The sequence below is a fragment of the Sipha flava genome, unplaced genomic scaffold (assembly GCF_003268045.1).
Source record: "Sipha flava isolate LNK unplaced genomic scaffold, YSA_version1 2_pilon_pilon, whole genome shotgun sequence".
NCBI classification, from domain to species: domain Eukaryota; kingdom Metazoa; phylum Arthropoda; class Insecta; order Hemiptera; family Aphididae; genus Sipha; species Sipha flava.
In genome coordinates, this window is record NW_020272972.1 from 381,625 (window position 1) to 401,386 (window position 19,762).

The 19,762-nt window shown below is 35.1% G+C and overlaps 3 protein-coding genes across 4 annotated transcripts in view; 1 reads left to right on the forward strand and 2 right to left on the reverse strand.

The window, feature by feature from the left end:
- LOC112686097 (trypsin-like) lies at nucleotides 1-9,703 on the forward strand. Its single transcript, XM_025558230.1, has 8 exons — nucleotides 1-110; nucleotides 166-273; nucleotides 365-501; nucleotides 1,307-1,425; nucleotides 1,517-1,683; nucleotides 1,792-1,926; nucleotides 2,006-2,245; nucleotides 9,067-9,703. The coding sequence occupies exons 1-8, from the start codon at nucleotides 54-56 to the stop codon at nucleotides 9,331-9,333; spliced, it is 1,230 nt and encodes a 409-aa protein (XP_025414015.1). The 5' UTR covers nucleotides 1-53; the 3' UTR covers nucleotides 9,334-9,703.
- Nucleotides 9,704-10,031: 328 nt separating this feature from the next.
- On the reverse strand, nucleotides 10,032-10,551 carry LOC112686013. Its single transcript, XM_025558113.1, has 2 exons — nucleotides 10,370-10,551; nucleotides 10,032-10,306 (listed from the first exon to the last, which is right to left on the reverse strand). Exons 1-2 carry the CDS (start codon nucleotides 10,512-10,514, stop codon nucleotides 10,032-10,034), a joined length of 420 nt encoding a protein of 139 aa, XP_025413898.1. The 5' UTR covers nucleotides 10,515-10,551.
- Nucleotides 10,552-17,707: 7,156 nt separating this feature from the next.
- LOC112686169 overlaps nucleotides 17,708-19,762 on the reverse strand; it is a gene marked incomplete at its 5' end in the record, with an annotated part of 142,106 nt that continues 140,051 nt past the window's right edge. Inside the window, 8 exon segments of one of the 2 annotated variants that reach the window (XM_025558364.1) lie at nucleotides 17,708-18,055; nucleotides 18,146-18,370; nucleotides 18,441-18,545; nucleotides 18,612-18,794; nucleotides 18,872-18,999; nucleotides 19,068-19,216; nucleotides 19,293-19,454; nucleotides 19,522-19,758. In XM_025558364.1, the coding sequence (XP_025414149.1) occupies nucleotides 17,903-18,055; nucleotides 18,146-18,370; nucleotides 18,441-18,545; nucleotides 18,612-18,794; nucleotides 18,872-18,999; nucleotides 19,068-19,216; nucleotides 19,293-19,454; nucleotides 19,522-19,758 (1,342 nt within the window). 2 annotated transcript variants of the gene reach the window in all.

Below are 19,762 nucleotides of genomic sequence, written 5' to 3' on the forward strand. Positions count from 1 at the left end.
AGAACGTCCGAAAGACTCGTTCGACGACCAAGCGGATTGACGGCACGGCAAACATGCGGACGGCAATTTTTCTACGTTGGTTTCTATTGTTTTTCACCCAGACACCTATGGTAAGGCGGTTTTTATTCAAAACGGTTCGTTTGACGAATGCCCGCGTGTTCGTAGGACGTCCTATGCGCCAACGGACAATACTACAGCGGACCGCCGTCGTATTACGCGGTCGACTACTCGCCAAGAACGTCGTCTTCGAACGCCTCGGACGGCCGTAACGCGGTACGCGCAGGGTAACCTCCCTCTACGCTGTTTCCCAAAGTTATTTTTTTCACCCCGCGTTAAGTTTCTGTTTTTCTTTTCGCTGGTACAGCTCTCGGACGGCGCGCGGACGTTTCCGAACGGTTTCCAAACGGAACGTGTTCGTGGTCGGCACCGCCGTAAACGTATCTATTCCGATTGGTCGGACTGGAGCCCGTGTTCGGAGAAGTGCTCGACGGTCAGACAAAGGTTGGTGGTCGCGATTTCGTTGTTACCGTTAACAACCCAAGGCTCGGAACTTTAGGCATTTGCATATTTGTCTAGAAAGTGCATATTGAAATTCTGATTCGATACGAATTCGATTCATATTATGTATATTTCAGATATGAACGTTTTCGTTGCACAATTTTGCATATTTCGTTAATTTTTGTACCGATTCGCATATTTTGGGTTTAAGAACATTTATATGCATACTTCATAGATTTAACAACATTTTTTTAAAAAAACCGTATAGTTCAATAATCATTAAACTATTTTATTGATGAATTGGTCATCAGCGGCTATTATTTGTATTGCTCCAGCTACCAATGCACTTAACAATAATATCATAATCTTCGTAGTGCCGAGAATTCGTAATAGTGGCCACCACTGGCCCGTATTTATTTTTATACAAATTTACCACCGTATTGATGTTCTGTAACACGACATGAACAAATCGTATAACCACAGGTAATTCGTAAACAATTATGTTCAACCGTTAGGTTATCAGCTTGTACACAATTATTATTTCTGTTCGTTACAATACTGCATACGTCCGCACGCGAGCGACTTCATTGCACAGCGTGCACCAGTCAGTAGTCGGCCTATTATTTTTTTGAGCAATTGTTTTACAAATTCTCTACCGCCGCGTATTGTACCGCGTGTCCCGACGTTTTTTTCGACGCACGTGTACGCGCATGTTTTGGTACTTTTTAGAGCATAAAGTTCCGAGCCTTGTTGATAACGATCCGTCATTGTTCTGTTTTTTACCGATCACGTGTCCCGGGCTCCTCAGGCATTGCATCCGGTCGACGGTCTGCGGTTCGAGCGTCGTCACCGAACGGTCGTATTGTCTCACGACGTCGAGATGCCCGGGGCTAGCGATGGATCGCGAATCACCCGCGCCGAACAAAGGTATACGCCGACCGTGTGAAAGACGTCGCGCACAATCCAACAACAACAACAACAACGGTTTCGGTCATTGTGTTTTGTCGTATTGTCGCAGGGCACGCGGCCGTGAACTGGACGTGCGGCGGCGCATCTGTTGATCCGGCGGCGGCGGCGGTCCCGTACGCTTTCGAGACTCCCCGGTATTCCGTGAAGATAATGGGAGGCCGGCAGTCCGAGAAACTCCGTTGGCCTTGGCAAGTCGCGGTCTTCAACGGGCGTAAGGTGCGAACGGACCGTGAAAATTATTCGCCGATCGGTCGCGTACCGATTGTTTGCTGTCGTATTTTTTTTTTTTTTTATTTTTATTTTTTTTCCCTCCCCCTCCCGTAGAAACTTGTCTGCGGCGGTACCCTCGTCGCGCCCGGCTGGGTGCTCACGGCCGCGCACTGCACGAGACGAAAGTTATCCGTGCGGCTGAACGAACACGATCTATCCGTCGACGAGGGCGACGAGTTCGACGTCGGGGTACGTATTGAACCGCGCGCGTCACGTCCGGGTGAAATCGCGTTGTCGTTGGTCGTTAATCGATGTCATCCCCGTCAAGGTCGACCGTGTCGTCGTACACCCCGAGTACAATCCGAACACGATCGATAACGATATGGCTCTGTTGAAACTTCGCTCGTCGGACACGGAAACGAACGGCGGCTACCATCCGCAACCGGCTTGTCTTCCGGTCTCCGATTTTCACCAGACGAAACGGAAGCCCGCGCTGTGCGTGGTTCTCGGATGGGGAAAAGTACGTTCGCAACACTCGTACGGATCGCACGTGCTCCGGGAAGCTAGGGTACGTACGCTCGTTTCAAACACACCGCACGCGTAACGAAGTTTGTTAACTTCTCGAAACTTGTGACCATTGCGTTATAATGCGGATGTGTGTTTTTCTGAGCTTTAAAGTATTTGTCAGTATTATTTTACGTATACATTTATCATCGCGGTACGACTCTAATAAGTTATGACAACGCGATCATGTTGCATAAACCAAGAACGTACTTAGAAGCATCCGAATACGTTATCGGTCATTTTAAATCTCAACATGGGATACAATCGTGTTACGTTCGTTTTTATATTTAATAACTAATTAAACGTTTAGAAATATAAAATGTGTAGAATACGAAGTAAAAATAATTATAATTTTTTCTTATCAATGTGGTTTGTCAAACGATTTTTTCATCTGATAATTCTGTGCAAATCCTGTGTCACTAGATCTTAGAAATCGAATCATTACTCACGATGATGACGTTTGCTGATGCATTGCACAGTTAACAGTTCAATTGTATTAATTAGGGTTTCAAGACAGCGGACGAATTATTTATTGGTTTTATTGATAACAAAACGTTTAGAATAGCTCGAGATTTTTTATTATAATATTTTACACTTTTAATCAGAATTAAGTTAACATATTTTTTTTTTTACTTATTTCAAGTAAAATATATTTTTAAAACTGAGTACATTAGTTACAGATTATCGTTTTAAACGAACCACCTTTAGCAAACATGAGTTAGAAATTTAATTTAAAATGTAATTTATACGTAAAAGCTTTACTTAAACATTTATTGTTCCTTCGTTTTTTCCAATATCTATAATAATAATGTGTTCGTAAGGAAAATTGAAACCGAATTATGTCTTATAAATATTATACAATTATTTTGATGGGTCGATAAATAGTGTATTTGATTCCCTTTACATATTTTAATAAAATATTTTATCGTTATTTTTCTTTCCTTCTAGATGAAACATTGAAATCCATGCATACTTTTCAAATGTCTATAAATATAGTTTGCGTTATATTGGGCAATATTGTTCTATAAAAACCGACGATATAATAAACACACGGTCAAATAAATAATAACAACCGGTGAGGGTACATTTTTGTTCTATTTCTACATCAACTATTCAGAAACCATTAAATCATTATTATCATTAATACCGATCCCACGGTATTAACACACGTCCAGCCTCATCACATGTGCACGCACGTAACAGGATAAATCGTTTGGATAGCAAGTTACAGATGTCACAAGAATGTGTATTATGAAAAACATACACCCTCCTTGCGTCACATTGTGTAAAAATCCATCGTAATATTTTTATCTTCAAGGCTGTAGTACTGAACTGTAAATATCCATTACGGAAGTGGTGTATATTATATCATCGCACAAGGGTGACAAATGTGGTGCTAAATATTGTGTTGGAATCATTTATTCAAATTGAAAATATCGAAAACAAAACAGTCGTGTAGTAAATATTAATGCGTTCGCGTATTCGTCGATCGACTCTAAGTGTACTATGACGATTTTCCGTGCATAATAATGTGAACGTCGAATAAAAACCAAACGGACCAAAATGCAAATGCCGTGTTCGAAAACATAAAAACGAGTGGGCACAGCGATATAGGAGGCAATCATTTCTTATTAATGTTGTCTATTATTTATTATACCCGGGCGGTTCACGTCATGTACATACTTGCGCACATTCGAATATTTTTTTTATTTTTTTTTCACTTTAATCGCACACGAACTTCGGTAAACGTTTTGACAATATTGACTTTACGTTATCGTTGTTTGAACTCCGTGACATTTCATGTCCACACACACACACAAGTCATATATATAGCGACATTTATATTAACATAGCTGTAGAGTATTTTATTGAGAAGTGTAAAAAAAAAATAATAATTACAGTGTTCAAGGATTAGTGGCACTATTTTTTGGGTACAGAAATATATTTGAATACTCTCGTTTTAAATTCCCTAATGATGTACATTGATCTTATATTTTTTTTTTCTATAATTTCTAACATTTCAAGTACCCTATTCAATCGAGACATATTTTTTTTTGGAACTTACTATTGTCCGGTTAAGCCGATGAGTGGATAGTCGAGAAACAATTACCGAGAACATTATTCTTAAATGATAACATTTAAAAACACGTACAATCGTATCTTTGCCGGGTTTTCGACGTAACACATCCACTCAGTCAAATCATCCAATATTAGAACAATACAGGCATTTCAGTATATTTGTCTAACTTTAATATCAGGTGCTCCCTGGTACATCTCAAATGACTCGCTACATAAAGACATTTGCATTAAAACTTCAAACAATCTCGCTACGCTAACTTACAAAAAAAAAAAAAAAAACATAAAACTTTCAATACTCGACTGTAATCACTCATCTTTCATCCAAACAAATCTCAGGTGACCCGCCCAGGCTCTCTAAAAGGACCTAGTGTGGAGACCTATTCTCTTCTTAAAACATTTTCTATGGGGCGCCGCTAATGGACGTCTTCCCCTTCCTGTCAATCGAATCTCATCCAATTTATTCATTGTATAACACTGTAAATACAGTTTGTAAATAAAATTTTGTTTCAAATAAAAAAAAAAATTGAAAAAAAAACACATAAAAAACACAAAAACACAAGCTGCGTCACACGCTTCGCTGAAAAGAGTGTTTCGCTCGGGTATATGTTAACGGTCGGGGGACGGACGTACTAGCGTCATTGCCGGTGCTGGCGTACAATATTTTATGCTAAAACGATGCACGCAAGCGGTGGCTATCGGGACTAAAAAAATAAAAAGACGAATATATTCGAGGATCGCAAACTCTTGGGGGAGAAGGAAGATTTTCCGCATCGGCACTTATCGATTTAGAATGCGCTCGATACCACGGTTGCGTTTTTTAGCCATGCAAATGAAATCCCGCGAGTATCTTCTCTTCGACCGCCACCGAATCCGTGAGTGACGAGAAACTTGTTTGGCGTCAAGGTTAAGGGCGGATTTAAGGGGGTTTCTAAGGGGGAATTAGCCCCCCCCATTGGGACTAAACTAACTATTTTACAAAACCAAGTATTATGATATATTGATGTATTAATTATTATAAAATATCGTCAATCGTCATTGATGAATATGGTACCTATTTTATATATTTTTTTTATAAACAAATAGTTCATTTTTGCTGTTAATTATATGTATATACCTTTGAAATTGTTTCAAATTAAAATTGATACCAATAATGTAACTATTTAAAATTTGTCACTGTTGTGAAAAAAATTACTTATTTATGAGGGACTTAAAAACATATTCTGTAGTTTAAAATTTTATATAGATTTAAAAAACAACTATTTAAATTCTTGAACCTCATAAGCCCACTAATCTAGCTCAACTAGCCGTCGTGTTTGTTGGCGTACGTGACTGGATGCACGCTTGCACAAACCGCGTATTTCATTCGCACAATACCACGCGAGTGCTATTGTCGATTTGACTGGATGTGGCGATGTAAAAAGTGAGGATGAAAAACCTTCAATGGTAAAAAGTCATCAGGTGTGCAAGCAATGGTTCACGATTAAATATCGATATTTTGTCGTACGAAAAAAATCGATGTGTCAGTGCAATAGCCTTTTTTATTTTTTTTTTTTATTTAAAAGAATATATTTACAATCTATTTTTACAATAATCAGTAAGTGTGATAACAAGGTTTTTTTTAACGTTACAAATATTGGAATAGGAAGACCCTCAGTAGTGCCACCTGACAAGATATTACATTAAGTTACAGCAATAGTCTTAAACATAATAGCCCCTACATAATATATTGCAGCGGAAGTGTGGAACTAAATGAAACGAGAGTGCTTAGATGGATGAGTGGAGTGACAAGAGAAGATAGAATAAGGAACGAATATGTGAGCGGGGTAGTATTGGTGTGACTTCGATAATGAACAAGATGGGAGAAAATAGACCGAGACGGTTTGGGCATGTGATGAGGCGAGAGAAAACAAAAGCAGTACGAATGGTTATGATAACGATCGTGAAAGGGAGAACAGAAAGAGGAACACCAAAAACGTTGGATACTATTGAGAATGGTATAGTCGAGACGGGTGAAGGTTTAAGATAAAGGTAGCCGACCCCAAATGGTTTTGAGAAAGGTGAAGGAGCAGAAGATAAAGAAGAAGAAGAAGTGCAGAACCGATGTTAGCATATTCCGTGTTACTTGTTACTGCTACTATTTCATCATTATCACCAGTGGCGTAACTCGAAGGACGTTCCGAGCAGGAGGAGAGGGAGATATTGTTCTCAGCGTGTAATCGAGTATTTATTTATTTCACCGGATGATGATGAACTACGACATTATTTTGTCATCCGCACCGGGGTGCGACACGATTGCGTACGGATCTTTTTCACTGTTACGATTGCGCACGTTCTGTCTACCCAACTTAGTGCATTGTTCCCGTAATGCAATTTATTTCAGGAAATTTGTGAACTACATGTTTGACGTGTTGGTATTTTTACTCATAGTGTAATATGTAGGGCTCGGAACTTAATGCATTTAAAAAATACAAAATATGCATGCACTTATACGCTTAAAAAAGTACAAATATGCACTTATATTTTATTTTTGTACAGAAAATTTTCATTTGCACAAATATTTTTTAAAATTATAAATATAGAAAAAGCAAAGTAATGAAAATAATTCTGATTTTTAAATTTTAATCATAATTTAAATAATAATAATAATAATAATAAACTAGTATTAAAAATGTTTCTTGAATAGAAAAAATGCACTTGTAGAATGTTCAACAATCATTGAGCTGTTTTCCTAGAAAAATATTTATAGAAAATCATTGTATTTCGATAGCAACTGCTCCTATTTGATATTTGTATAATATTTTATTTTAGATGAAGCTAACTGTAGTTATAATTTATAAATATATATATTATATTAACCAATAGAGGAAAACATTGTTTTTAATGTCAAATGGAAATTTGAAAAATACGATACAAGAATATCAAGAAAGTTCTTTCAATATGAATGTATTTATTTTTTTATTTTTCGAGTTTTCATACTGAATCTTCAAAAATCGTAAAATATGCTCTAAGAAATTGTAAAATTAAGAAATATGCTATAAAATCTAAAAATCACTAAATATGCAAAAATATGCACTGTTTTCGTAGCGTCTTGCAATGAATTTTTAGCTCACTTAGCAATAAATCCAATGGTGCAAAAAAAAAAAAACACGTAAATGCAACAACTTCCGAGCCCAATAATATGTGACAACAATCAGGATTACCAGTGTCGAAGCGTCATAGGAGGCAATGTCTACCCACTTTTAATACGGATACATAATTTGGTTTTATTATATTTTATTTATTTTTATATGATATATACTTCAATATTTATCATAGTTTTACTTATGTGCTATACCGTATTAATATTCTTAAAATAGATTAGTTGCGGACCGTGCACGCGAGCTGTCGTCCGTTGTGGCGTAGTGGTTAATTCTATAAACATCCGAATACAGATATAAAAATTAATATTATGAGACGACGCGTTGCAGCGTCTCGTTTTTCAAGGCACGGTTTGCAGGGGGGAATAGGTTATTGAGTAGGGATTATCATTGCGCTATGAGACATGTCTCGCGTTCGTATTTATTATTTAATTTTAATATTCATTATTGTAATCGTCATTGCTTTTCGCGTTGATGCGTTATCGTTCAACGCAATTTTGTTATCGTAGTTATTGATTGGTTTTTATTTAACGATTTATTTATTTCTGGCGTGATATTCATATCGAAATATTAAAATATTGTACTATTGTCATTCGCCACTATGTCTGATGATTTAATTAATGAAATGTTGAATGATGGAATTGTAAAATACTCATACGAAAAAAAATATGAAATAAAAAATAAAAGACCGTGTCCCTTTTATCATAAATACATATAACGTTATAAATAGGGGGGGGGCTGTAACGTATTATTTTAATGTCTCCACAATTTAAATACTCGTGCTTCGCCACTGCGGATTACAAATATAATATTGGTGAAATATACGCGTCAACAGCGTTATTTTTACTGCAGTGCGTATTGGCCACGTGACACTAGTTTTCGTACGCAGTCGTAATGTTTTTAGGGGCCATGTAGAGAAACCGTACGAAATAATCAGGGCTGTCATTAGGGAGAGACAAAGCGAGGCATTTGTCCAGGGCCTCGTACCTTCAAGGGCCTCACGCTTAAAATTTTAATTGAAAAATATTTTGTATGGAAATCTCATAAAATAAAACGTGAAACGCGTGGATCGCTTGGCGAATGCGATTTCTTTAGAAATCCGTTGGCATATAACAAAGCAAATTAACAAAACAATATTATATTATATTTAATAAGTCATGAATGCACCAACGATGACCCTTATGTTACGCCACACGGTATGAAACTCGGGGATACCTAGAAAGTTTATCTTATCGCATGTCTTAAATTTAATTAGTTATTACCCGTTACGGCGTGCAGCCTGTCATCGAGTCTGATTACATATTACCGTATTTAATAACGGCCTTCAGGTCTACAGGTGACTATGGTTAATGGTAAAATAAGTTTTGCTCAGGGCATCGCAAAAGGATAGCGTCGGCCCTGGCAATGGTAAATCACCGGCACGTCACATTCCAGGTATTATTTTTATACCATCCGTATCGCTCCGCGTTCGAAACAGTCGGCGATCGTGCGTCCGAATCGGAAAATCTTAAACATTTTAAACGTACGGAAATGGGGGCGGCAAACACCTTTTCCTCCGCCCACGGGCACGGATTACGTTGGCGATAATCGTTTTGTTGTTGTCCAGCAGGTTCCGATCGTGGGACGGCGGACGTGCCGGGCCGCGTACCGGCGGTACCTGATCACGGAGAACATGATGTGCGCGGGCTACAGGGACGGCCGGTCGGACACATGCGCCGGCGACTCGGGCGGGCCGCTGTTGTGCAGGATGCGCGGCCGATGGACCGTGGTCGGCGTGACCAGTTTCGGCGACGGGTGCGGCCGGCGGGCCAAGTACGGGGTCTACGCGACCGTGGCCAACAACGTGCGGTGGATCGTGTCCGCGATCACCGGCTGAGGGACGATCCGCGGCGCGGCAGCAGAACGCGGTACCGTGGGGAACGAAGCTGTCCGACGCCACACGAAAACGGAATGTTTACTACTTCATTACGGTGGAAAATCATCCTGTCGAGCTTTTATTAGTCTTGTCCAAAACCATACCGCCATGAAAAACTATAAAATATTGGTTCAATGTCTAAAACGGTTTTAACCATGTTTTTTTTCTATTTTGGTAATACCATCTAGTCTGGTGGTCAGGTCTACGTCGAGATCGACGATGCGGTAAGGATATCGTGAGGAATGGGGGAATGGGAGCAGGGATCGTATGCAGGTATGCGCGTAAGCACGGATCCACTAGGAACTAATAATATCTTGAACAGTGGTTTCTAATTGGCGTCCGCATATTTATTTTAGGGGGTCCGCGGTCGTGTAGTACTGTAACGATTTTATATTTTATTTTAGTGAAACTATTATATATATATTACGGTAAATGGTGTTAAATGGAAATTAAAGTTATTCGCCGATTATTAACGTTATTTACCAAATACACAGGTAATTATCGTTATAAACCGGATAACGCGTTAATGACCAAATATACAGGTAATTGTTGTAATATACCAGATATGCACGTGAATCTCAAACAATACTTACTACAATTTGAAAAATGATGTATCTAGGTACCTATATTTAAAAATAGAAAAAATACATTATTATTTTTTATTTGTTTTTACAAGTTATACTCCTATGACATTTACTATTACATAATTTTTCAGCCCCACGGCAAACATAACGCTTATTATTACAACCAGTCTTACAATGGCAACGCTGATACCCTTGAGGGCCCGTAACTGAACTATTACTAGCTGCTTCATTCAGTGTCAACTGTCTACTACCTGCTAGTTTTATCACATTGTCCATGTCTAATAGATTTTCTTCGCAAGTAGCTATTTCTCGGAGTGTGTAATTGTATTTAAAAAAACCATGTTCCCTGCCTATAAAATAATTAAAACATTTTTAATTTTAATAATATATTTTTTCATTAAGAATTAACTTACAGAGTTTGTATAAGTCATGTTCAACTTGGGTGACAACTGCCAGTATATTTCGCGGAGAACCACGAGCTCTATCAACGTCTGGTATAGTTACACGTACAGTTGTGCCTATTTCAAGACGAGGAAACTTTTCTTTAGAAAGTTTCATAATTTTCTTTCCTCGTTTTTCTAATTTTTTTTTTTTGAATTTTTACGTGTAATACAAATATTTTCTTGACGATCATCTAAAAAAATATTTAAAATAGTTTAATAAATTATAAAAATAATAATAATTAATTATTAATTATAATAATAATTACCTGTGTATTTGGTAAATAACGTTAATAACCGGCGAATAACGTTAATTTCCGCTCTAACATCATTTACTGTAACATATATATATATATATATATTTTCTTTTTAAAATATGTATGTGTTTAATATTACAAAAAGATTTGTCAAATAAAAATAAATTGTACATTTTTTTCCATTTTTATAATTAAATAAAATTGAAATGTAAATATTTTCAAAAAAGGTGTCCCCAGACCAATTTAAGTTATAGCTAGGGGTCTGTGTCTAGTGGCTTCAGACTAATTGGGAACCACTGATCTAGAAATTCGGGGTTATCAAGTCCCTTCGAAATCGATTGTATTACCATATAACGCGCGGTAATGTAAGTTTTTCTTTAATATCATTATGAAATATCTCGTTGTTGATACTTACAATCTATACAGATTTGTAAAACAAGCATGTATTTGTTTTAGAAGGGCTGTAACTTGAGTGTTTGACCAGGAGGGAAAATCTGAAATTGACTTGATTAGGTTTGGTTTATTTACAGAAATTCTCTAGACCAGTTCCGTTTCAGAGGCTTAGTATAATTTTCCGGTAGAGTTTTCAAGGCCAGCTTGATGTTGAGTGGAACTTGATGAGACTGTATTTTAATGTGGAATTTTTTGTAAAATGTTGAGATGGTTTTGTTAGTATTTGGGATCTTTAGGTTTGGCTGAACTTTAGGTGACGGTAATTTAAATCCAAATGGGCTTTTATAATAATCACTAAAGAAACAGTATTAATTATTTATTAATAAAATGTAATTTTTTTTAACAACGTTCATAAACATTTTTCCGTGACCATGATAATAATATTACGATAAATATAGTTAAGTGAACAATTTACAATTTTTTACTATTAAGATATAAAACTGTTATAAAACTAGTATATTATTTGATATTTTGATAGTCAATCTATGGGGTCAGTGATGACATTATATTATTTCGATGTCCGTTACCGAATGTCGAATTTCTAAGTGTCGTAAAATTCTATTGCAGTGGTGCTCTTTAAAGCTCCCTATCGAAAACCAGGAATGCCAACACTTTAATCCCAATTCTACAGCAATGGTGCATCGATGATTTGTTGATTTTAATTTGTTCCTTTATAATGCGCACGTATTTATAGTATGTATTGGTTAGGTCAGCATTATCAGAACTATTAACTTATTAAGTTATTTTAAAACGGTTCCGTCCAATTACTACTGTATTAAAACATAATCTTTACAAATGCAAGAATTGCACTCATTATACGAGTAGTTTGATTGAATTCAGATGTGCCCGCGTGCCCCTTAGATTATTTTCGTTCGAGGACCGTTGTAACGGTTGTTTAACGGGAAATTATCTGTGTTCGTTACCTATCGTACGATTACAGCGTGGTGAAACCGCTTGAAATTTAAATTGTTTCAATTCGTTTTTATTGTTACGATTGTTATTTTTTTTTTTAAAAAAAAAACCTTGCGCCCGGCGTTCCTCCCTTTTTTTTCGCGTACGTGAAATTTATCACGCGAAGTGAACCGAATCGGTACAAGGGGTAAAGCGTAGACAAGCAAACATACATTGACGTTCGTACACGTTAACGTTACGAAAATGCTATCGCTGCGACACGGAATCAATGGCCGAGCAAACCAACCGTTACTATATTGGCCGACGGTTTGTGTGCGGAACGTGCTCGCACGAGTATTTCGTTCGATTCCTTAAGTCCTTAACCGAGTCTCGAGCACGGCGATCAAGTTACCACCACGAGCGCAAACGCTTCACGAGAAAACCGACCAGTTAGACTTTGTAAGAGTAACTATTGCATTGCTTTCCCGTAGTCACCCGTGTCGTTCATTGCGAGCAACGACAACGTCGGTGTAGTAATAAACGTGACTTCGGTCGCGTTAAGCCTTAGAACTGAAACCGTTATCAACAAGAGTCGCGCAAATAATTATGAACGACACTGCGCGCCGTTTTAATGGGGTACTAATTATTTCAAACGAGTCGTTGGAGGTTATGGTTGTTTATAAAATATTTACGGCCACCGCATGGCCACGTGATAGGGCATTACGTCAACGGTATTCGTTGCAATTACAATTGTATTTTTCAACTCGTTTTATCGGCTACAAGTATTTCGGTGCACTTAATTTTAAAACGATACTGCTATAATATTTTTTGAAGTACACCAATTACAAACGTGTTAGCATCAACGGAGCACGTCGAACTGTTTTTGAACCGTTCGTTGGACGCTGTACAATATTTATAATAAACCCGAACGACGCGTTAGATAAAAGTTATCACGAAATAAATGTTGTCGTTTACTACTGTCACAGTGCTTTTATAGAATTTATAAAATAAATGTACATATACGTATCCGGTTTAAAGGTAAATCTGGTAGTGGTAAACACAGGTTTGGCATGGTGAACGAGTACAATTTGAACAACGTTTAATCGAAAATATTTATTTTAAATGTGGACTTGTCATTGTAATCATATGCCTGGTCAACGCTAAAACTGATACGGTGATCGGATGTAATTTACTATTTATAATACATGCGACAAACGTACAAGTTAATGTCAGCATTATTATTAGAATATTTATTTATCTAGAAAACACACTGAAACAAGTTACTAGACCATTTTATAATCTACGAGGCCAAGGTTAGGACCACTGCACTTATGGCATAACCAGAGCAGTTATTGATTATACAAGGGTCCTTGGGTACATAGATCTTAGGGGCTGTTTTAGAAACAAAAATACGTTTATTATATCACATCACCTATTGATTTCTAAATTATAATAAACATTTGAAATTCGAAACGATATTTTTAGATCTACTTTTTTGTATCAATGATATTATTTTATCACGGAAATATAATAATAAATAACTTTTTAGTTTATCACTGTACGTCTATAACTTATTAATCAAATTTATCGCTAAAGAAGTAATCGTCGTAGGTATTTAAAGAATTTACATTTTTAGTTGAATAGTACTAAATATTATTTTTTAATTATAACTTATTGTTTAAGCTTTACAGTCAAATATTTAGTTGAGTTAGGTTGCATCAATGTGTTACAACGCAATGATGTAAATTATATTTTTCGAAGTTTCCGTCGGTAGGAAGCCCCTTGGGGCTAACCTAACTTGGGGTAAAGATGTCATTGGGCATACAATTTACACAAGTTGACACAGATATAAAAGCTGCTGGAATTTCAAAAAGACATAATAGTAATACATGTCAAATTATATAAGTATTTAAATATGATACTTATATTTTTATTTTTATTTATTTCTAATTAATCAATAGCATCATCAATGTACAAATGTATAAATATTCATTGAAATCCAGCATTTTTATTGTTCGTATTAAGTTAAGCTATAATATATTTTTTCCACTTGACACGGTCACTTGTCTTGGTTACTTCTGGAAATTGTATTCAATGCTTATTCTATGTATATAATTGTCTACAGGCACAAAATGGCTAAAAAATTGTGTTAAAAATATAAAAATGGTATAGTATGGCTTAAGAAGCTCGGGCATTGTTTACAATGATTATTTTTCCGTAATCGTATTAAAATATCGACTATCAATAATATTACGGTTTATCATAAATATGAAGTGAATTTCTATAGTAAATTCTATGGTTTTAGACTTGAATTGGGTAAATTATTAAAATTTCCACTTTAGGTATTGTTAAACCCTTTAATGCTCATGAAGAATTGAAGTTATCATATGTAAATGTTACGTGGTTTATTTTACTCGTGATAATAGACCAAATAATGAGACGGCGAATCAACTTTTTGAAAGTTCAAAAATGAGGACCAACTTAATGTACTATAAGTATTTATTTTTTTTAACAATTTAAACGATTTAGTGTATGCAGATTTTGAAAAAGTGGCTATATGTAAACTGCAACAAAATGAACCTTTTTTTTAAAAGTCGATATGTAAACTGCGGCAATTTAATTTTATATACCTACGGTATCATATACTTTATATAGTATTTAAATCATATACACCTACCTATGTGTACCTATGTACGTATATCGTTTAATTAATTATTGTTATGTTACCGTCTTCCGTGTTCCAATGTATTATTACCGCTTATTTTTGATACATATTTAAATTTGAATTTAAAATTATTTGACACTAATACTTGTTTGTTATTCTGACTAAACACTGTTGAAAACTCCATCACGTTGGATTAAATATTAAAGTTTTAACTACTTCCGCTGACATCCAACACTAGTAAGTAGGTACTAGTATTATCAAAAGTAGAGGAACTAATATTTAGTGTGTTTCGTAAAAACTTAGAAATACATTTGGATTTACCTTGTCATTTTGTACGCAAGACGCAACATAACATAGATAATTAAACGATATACGTAGGTATATATTACCTATGTACACACAGGTATATATTATATAATATCTTAGGTACGTAAAATGAATTGCCGCAACTTGTACAATATATCTTATATCTTATTGGTTTAGTCGCAGATTGTATAATGTTAATTTTTTTGTTGCCGCAGTTTACCATCTCTTGAATAATTAAATATTGAAACAGTAGTTATGAAAAATGTCATGGTTTTTACATATCTTTCATATTTTCTTCAAGTAAATTCATTTTTTTTTTTTTTAATTAACGATTTTTTACACTGCAGTCGATTGAGCTGCCCATAGCGTTGATAATTACTTAACAAAAAAAAAAAAAAAACTATTTATTCTTCTAATCTTTCATAACTAACAACGTTGCACTATGGATTCGATTATTTTCGTAAATTTTTGTCTGCTTATATCGTAATAGATGTGAAATATATTTCCTTATTAATCAATGTAATTGTTTATTCCCAATAAAATACAATTTACTTCCGTTAAAATATCGTATAGAACGTTTTGTTTATTTTCACGTCCACCAGGAAAAATACATTCATACATTTTACAATAATAATAATAATAATAATAATAATAATAATAATAATAATAATAACCATAATGTGTTCCAACAATATGTAGGTATTACATATTTTTGGTGAACATTTTGTTTTCATCACGCGAAGGGTTGACATTAAAAACATTATCATAACAATGTAACTAGTCTAAATATATTATATATATATATGTCTTATATAATATATAATTTATTATTCAACGTAAAAGTTTACAAACACCGAAAACAACACCAATATTATTACAATACCTATTTCGAGTAATTTTTTCATTCTGCCTTGGCGTTGTTATTTATTAATTACTTTTTATACAGAAATATTTTATGTCCCTGAATTCTGATAAAATCACAGTAAAAAACAAGTATGCGACAATGCGCTTGGTTAACATTTTTAAACTTAACACCGTATTCCATTAAAATATGGAAACAAATAAACTTTAAAATTTTTTATTGTTTATAGAATGTTAAAGTTATTTTTTTAAAAAAAAAAAAAAAAAAAAAACAAAACAGCAATAAACAACATACGCCAAATCAAATAACACAAAAAATCAATAACTATATAAAATCGATAAATTTGGATAATTTTCATGAAACTGATAATTTGAACGATCGCTTTGCGGGAGTAAATCATTATTATTTTTTAAATAAAACGTTAAATGAATATGATAATCTTAATCATCAGGTACGTAATATATAAAATTTATATTTTAATAAATTTTTTACAAACATTGATTTTGTTTAATTTTCATTAAAAATTTAATCATTATATGTTTACATGTAACTTGAAATCTACGTAGAATCAGTACAGAGAATAATTGTGTTGTTGTGTTGCCTCGTGAAAATAATAACATTCCGGTTCCGAAATTGTTTCTTTCTACTGCTTTAGGGCATAATCGACTTACAGAGTGTACGCGAATAGAGACTAACGTTAAAAGCTGTAAATAATATACGAAAACGGTTTGTTTGCTACGATTTGAATGCGTTAAATTTGATGGAAATGCAAAAGGTTTTCTACGTATGATTCATAACAACACAGAATACGTTTTTATACGTTCATTTATTAGCGTACGGGATAGATTCGTCGAAAGAGGACGAGAAAAATAAATGCGGTAAAATTATGTAACCATGTGGGGATTTATTGCTTTCGGTAGGTACATAGAGAAAAATAGGGAGGTTTTAATGTGTCGATAGAGCACATTGTCAGTGCTAAAACATATCGTATCGAAGTGGATTTTTCTTTTTTTTTCTTTTAGAGGCGCCCGCAGACATTTCTTAAATAATCGGTCGTAAACACGCTGTTGTGGAAATTAATTTGGTAAAAATCCTAAATGTTTACATACCCAAAGAAATGTCGTGTAATACCGTAACCTACGGGAATGGTATAAGTATTGTAAAAACATGTGCGTACAATGTATTAACTGTAAATGATGATATACATCGACGATCGGCGTCGCACGACGATGGCAGTGCCGATACCTAGGAGACTTTTACCGGTCCGAAAACAACAAAAGTCCACCGTTTTTAAATCGGAAAATCGAGTCATACCTGTTCGGAATGATTGAGGTTTTCGAGGGCAAGTTTTTGGTCAACGCGTCGGGACGTATAAACGCGACTCGATGCCGATCGATTATTTCGTGTTGTAATATTGTTGTACGGATCTGACGAATTATCATTATAATTTTTTTCTCTCGATTATATCATAATAAGTTGGAGATTAAATGAAAACTATTTTAAGCACACACCACGAGTCCATGACTATTTTGAGTATCATAGACGAATTATTATTTACACATAAATATAAACGTTAACACTTCACACACTAATAAATTATACTTTTACCTTACGATTTAAATTATTTTTATAATTTTTTATTTTTATTGTTATTGTTATTATTTTAATAATTATGTGTTATTATTTTATCATGATATATTATCATATTATTATAAATAATTAAATTAATATTTTACGAAAATCATACAATGTAAATACCTTGGAATCTTAAATGTACACATAAGTTATAAACACAAACATAAACAGTTAAAAACTTGATTGTTTCTTATATTATTGTTATTATTAGTTTAAATATTGTATTTAATTACTTATTAATTTATGTAAGTACTTATTATAATTTATTATTATAAATAGCCATTTTAATGTGAAAGACGAAAGCTTTCAGCGATATGATAACAAAACATCATGTTAATTATAAATCTTAATCTAATCACAAAACATACACATCTTTGTTGTAAAAACTAAATTGTATTATTATTTTTAGCGGTCTTCTTTTCAAAATGATTTTTTTTTTATAAGTAAGGCTCGACGTGGTCCCAATCAGATCTATGTCTGCTGAGCCTTTCGAATACAGTCTTTTCGATTTTGTACTCCCCAGTGCCAGCTTGCTTGCACAGAGTGCTCAAAATGTCTTGATTATCGACAGTTCGCGTTGGTAACACGATCTGGAACAATGATTTTGAACAAAAAATTGTAGTTAAACATTTAATATTTTATATTATACGTTATTTTTATAACTATATTGTTATGTTTACGTTTATGAGATCGTTGGGTGCGATTTTAACCAAATTGATATCTTTTTTCAGCCTTGTCATGATATGATGAAACTCTTCTTTAGCGTTTGTTTTTGACTGACTTTTGTTGGTCGCCCATTTTATCATCGCTTGGAACTTACGAATTTCGGAAACTTCAAGCGGCCTACTCATTATCTGTTGAACCAGCGACTCGGAAAGTGTGAGGAAGTCACAGTGATTCAATACCTAAACACGTACGTCGGGTAAAATATAAATCATATACATGCATAACGTGCGAAATAAAAACAATATATACCCGCAACGCGTTCTGTTCGATGTACGTAAATATCAGATTTACTAATTCCACAGCTGAATTATACCGCCAGACGTAGTTTTCCAAACTGTTTAACATCAGACATATCTGAAACAAATTGATTGTTATGATGATCACACCGGACATGATTCGTTCTAAACACAATGTACTCACCACGTCCACCCTTAAATGTTGTTTTGTGTGATGGAAACACGCCTGCAACAGTTCTGGCAAATCATAGTGTTCCGCGGCGCATATCAATCCAGGAACGTTGGCACATGTGATTTTACAAGAGCTCGTATGCAAGTAATCCAGTAATATTCGAAATGTGTCGGGATCGAATTCGATGATGGAAAACTAAGGTAAATAATTGCGTTATTAATTTTATAAGTGAACAAGTATCGCAAACATGTTTATCCAGTATTCAGCAGTACCTCGGTTTGATTGAGTTTCGCTCGATCGATCTTGTCGCCGCCGTTATTCGGACAAACACTGACTTTCGGTACGGACAACTGAGCCAATCTCTCTTTCTCTTTTTCTTTGTCCTTTTCTTTTTCTTTATCTGCTAATATAATTTCAGTGATAATTATTCCGGGTTCCAGGAATGTTTGATCGTATTAATCTACTTACGGCTGAAGTCTTGAGAAGAAGCCCATTTCTTTTTATCGTCGGCCGAGAGGTTTTGTTGTTTTCTTATCGACTTACTCCATCCAGCAGTGATCGTGCCTAATCTCGTAAATGCTCTTCGCATCATCGGAGAGCTCGGTACACTTTTGGCCCTGTGCAGTATATTGGTTTTGTTTTTTATAACCACGTTTCACGTTGGTAACAAAAACCGGATGTGAAAATACTTACCTTGGTGTCTCTATATCGGGAACTTGTAAAAAGTTACTGCTTTTGGTTTTCTGGTGTTGTTGTGAGGGCAGACTTGGAAGACCTCGGGCTAGCAACTCAGCCACTGGCATTTGAGGTGATCCGAAACCAGTGGAAATCCCATACAACATTTCTTGGAATACTCTGGAACACAATTCCGTAAAAGTACTTTCGACTGTTTTAATTGTAATCCTTTTGAATTAATACATACCGACTTCTTACGCCTAAAATTGCTCGTACGCCGATAAATCTTGTCTTTTGCTTACTTTGACCTACCAAAAACACGACGTCAAACAAATGACCGTTCAAGGAGACGTTTGTTTCGGAGTTAATAAAGAATTTCGTGAAGTCTTTGGCTAACGTGTCATAGTCTTCGAACCGATCCCTAACCGAATCGAGCAACGGACTAGACGGTCTCATATGCCCAATCGGTCTCCACGAACCCCTCCTGT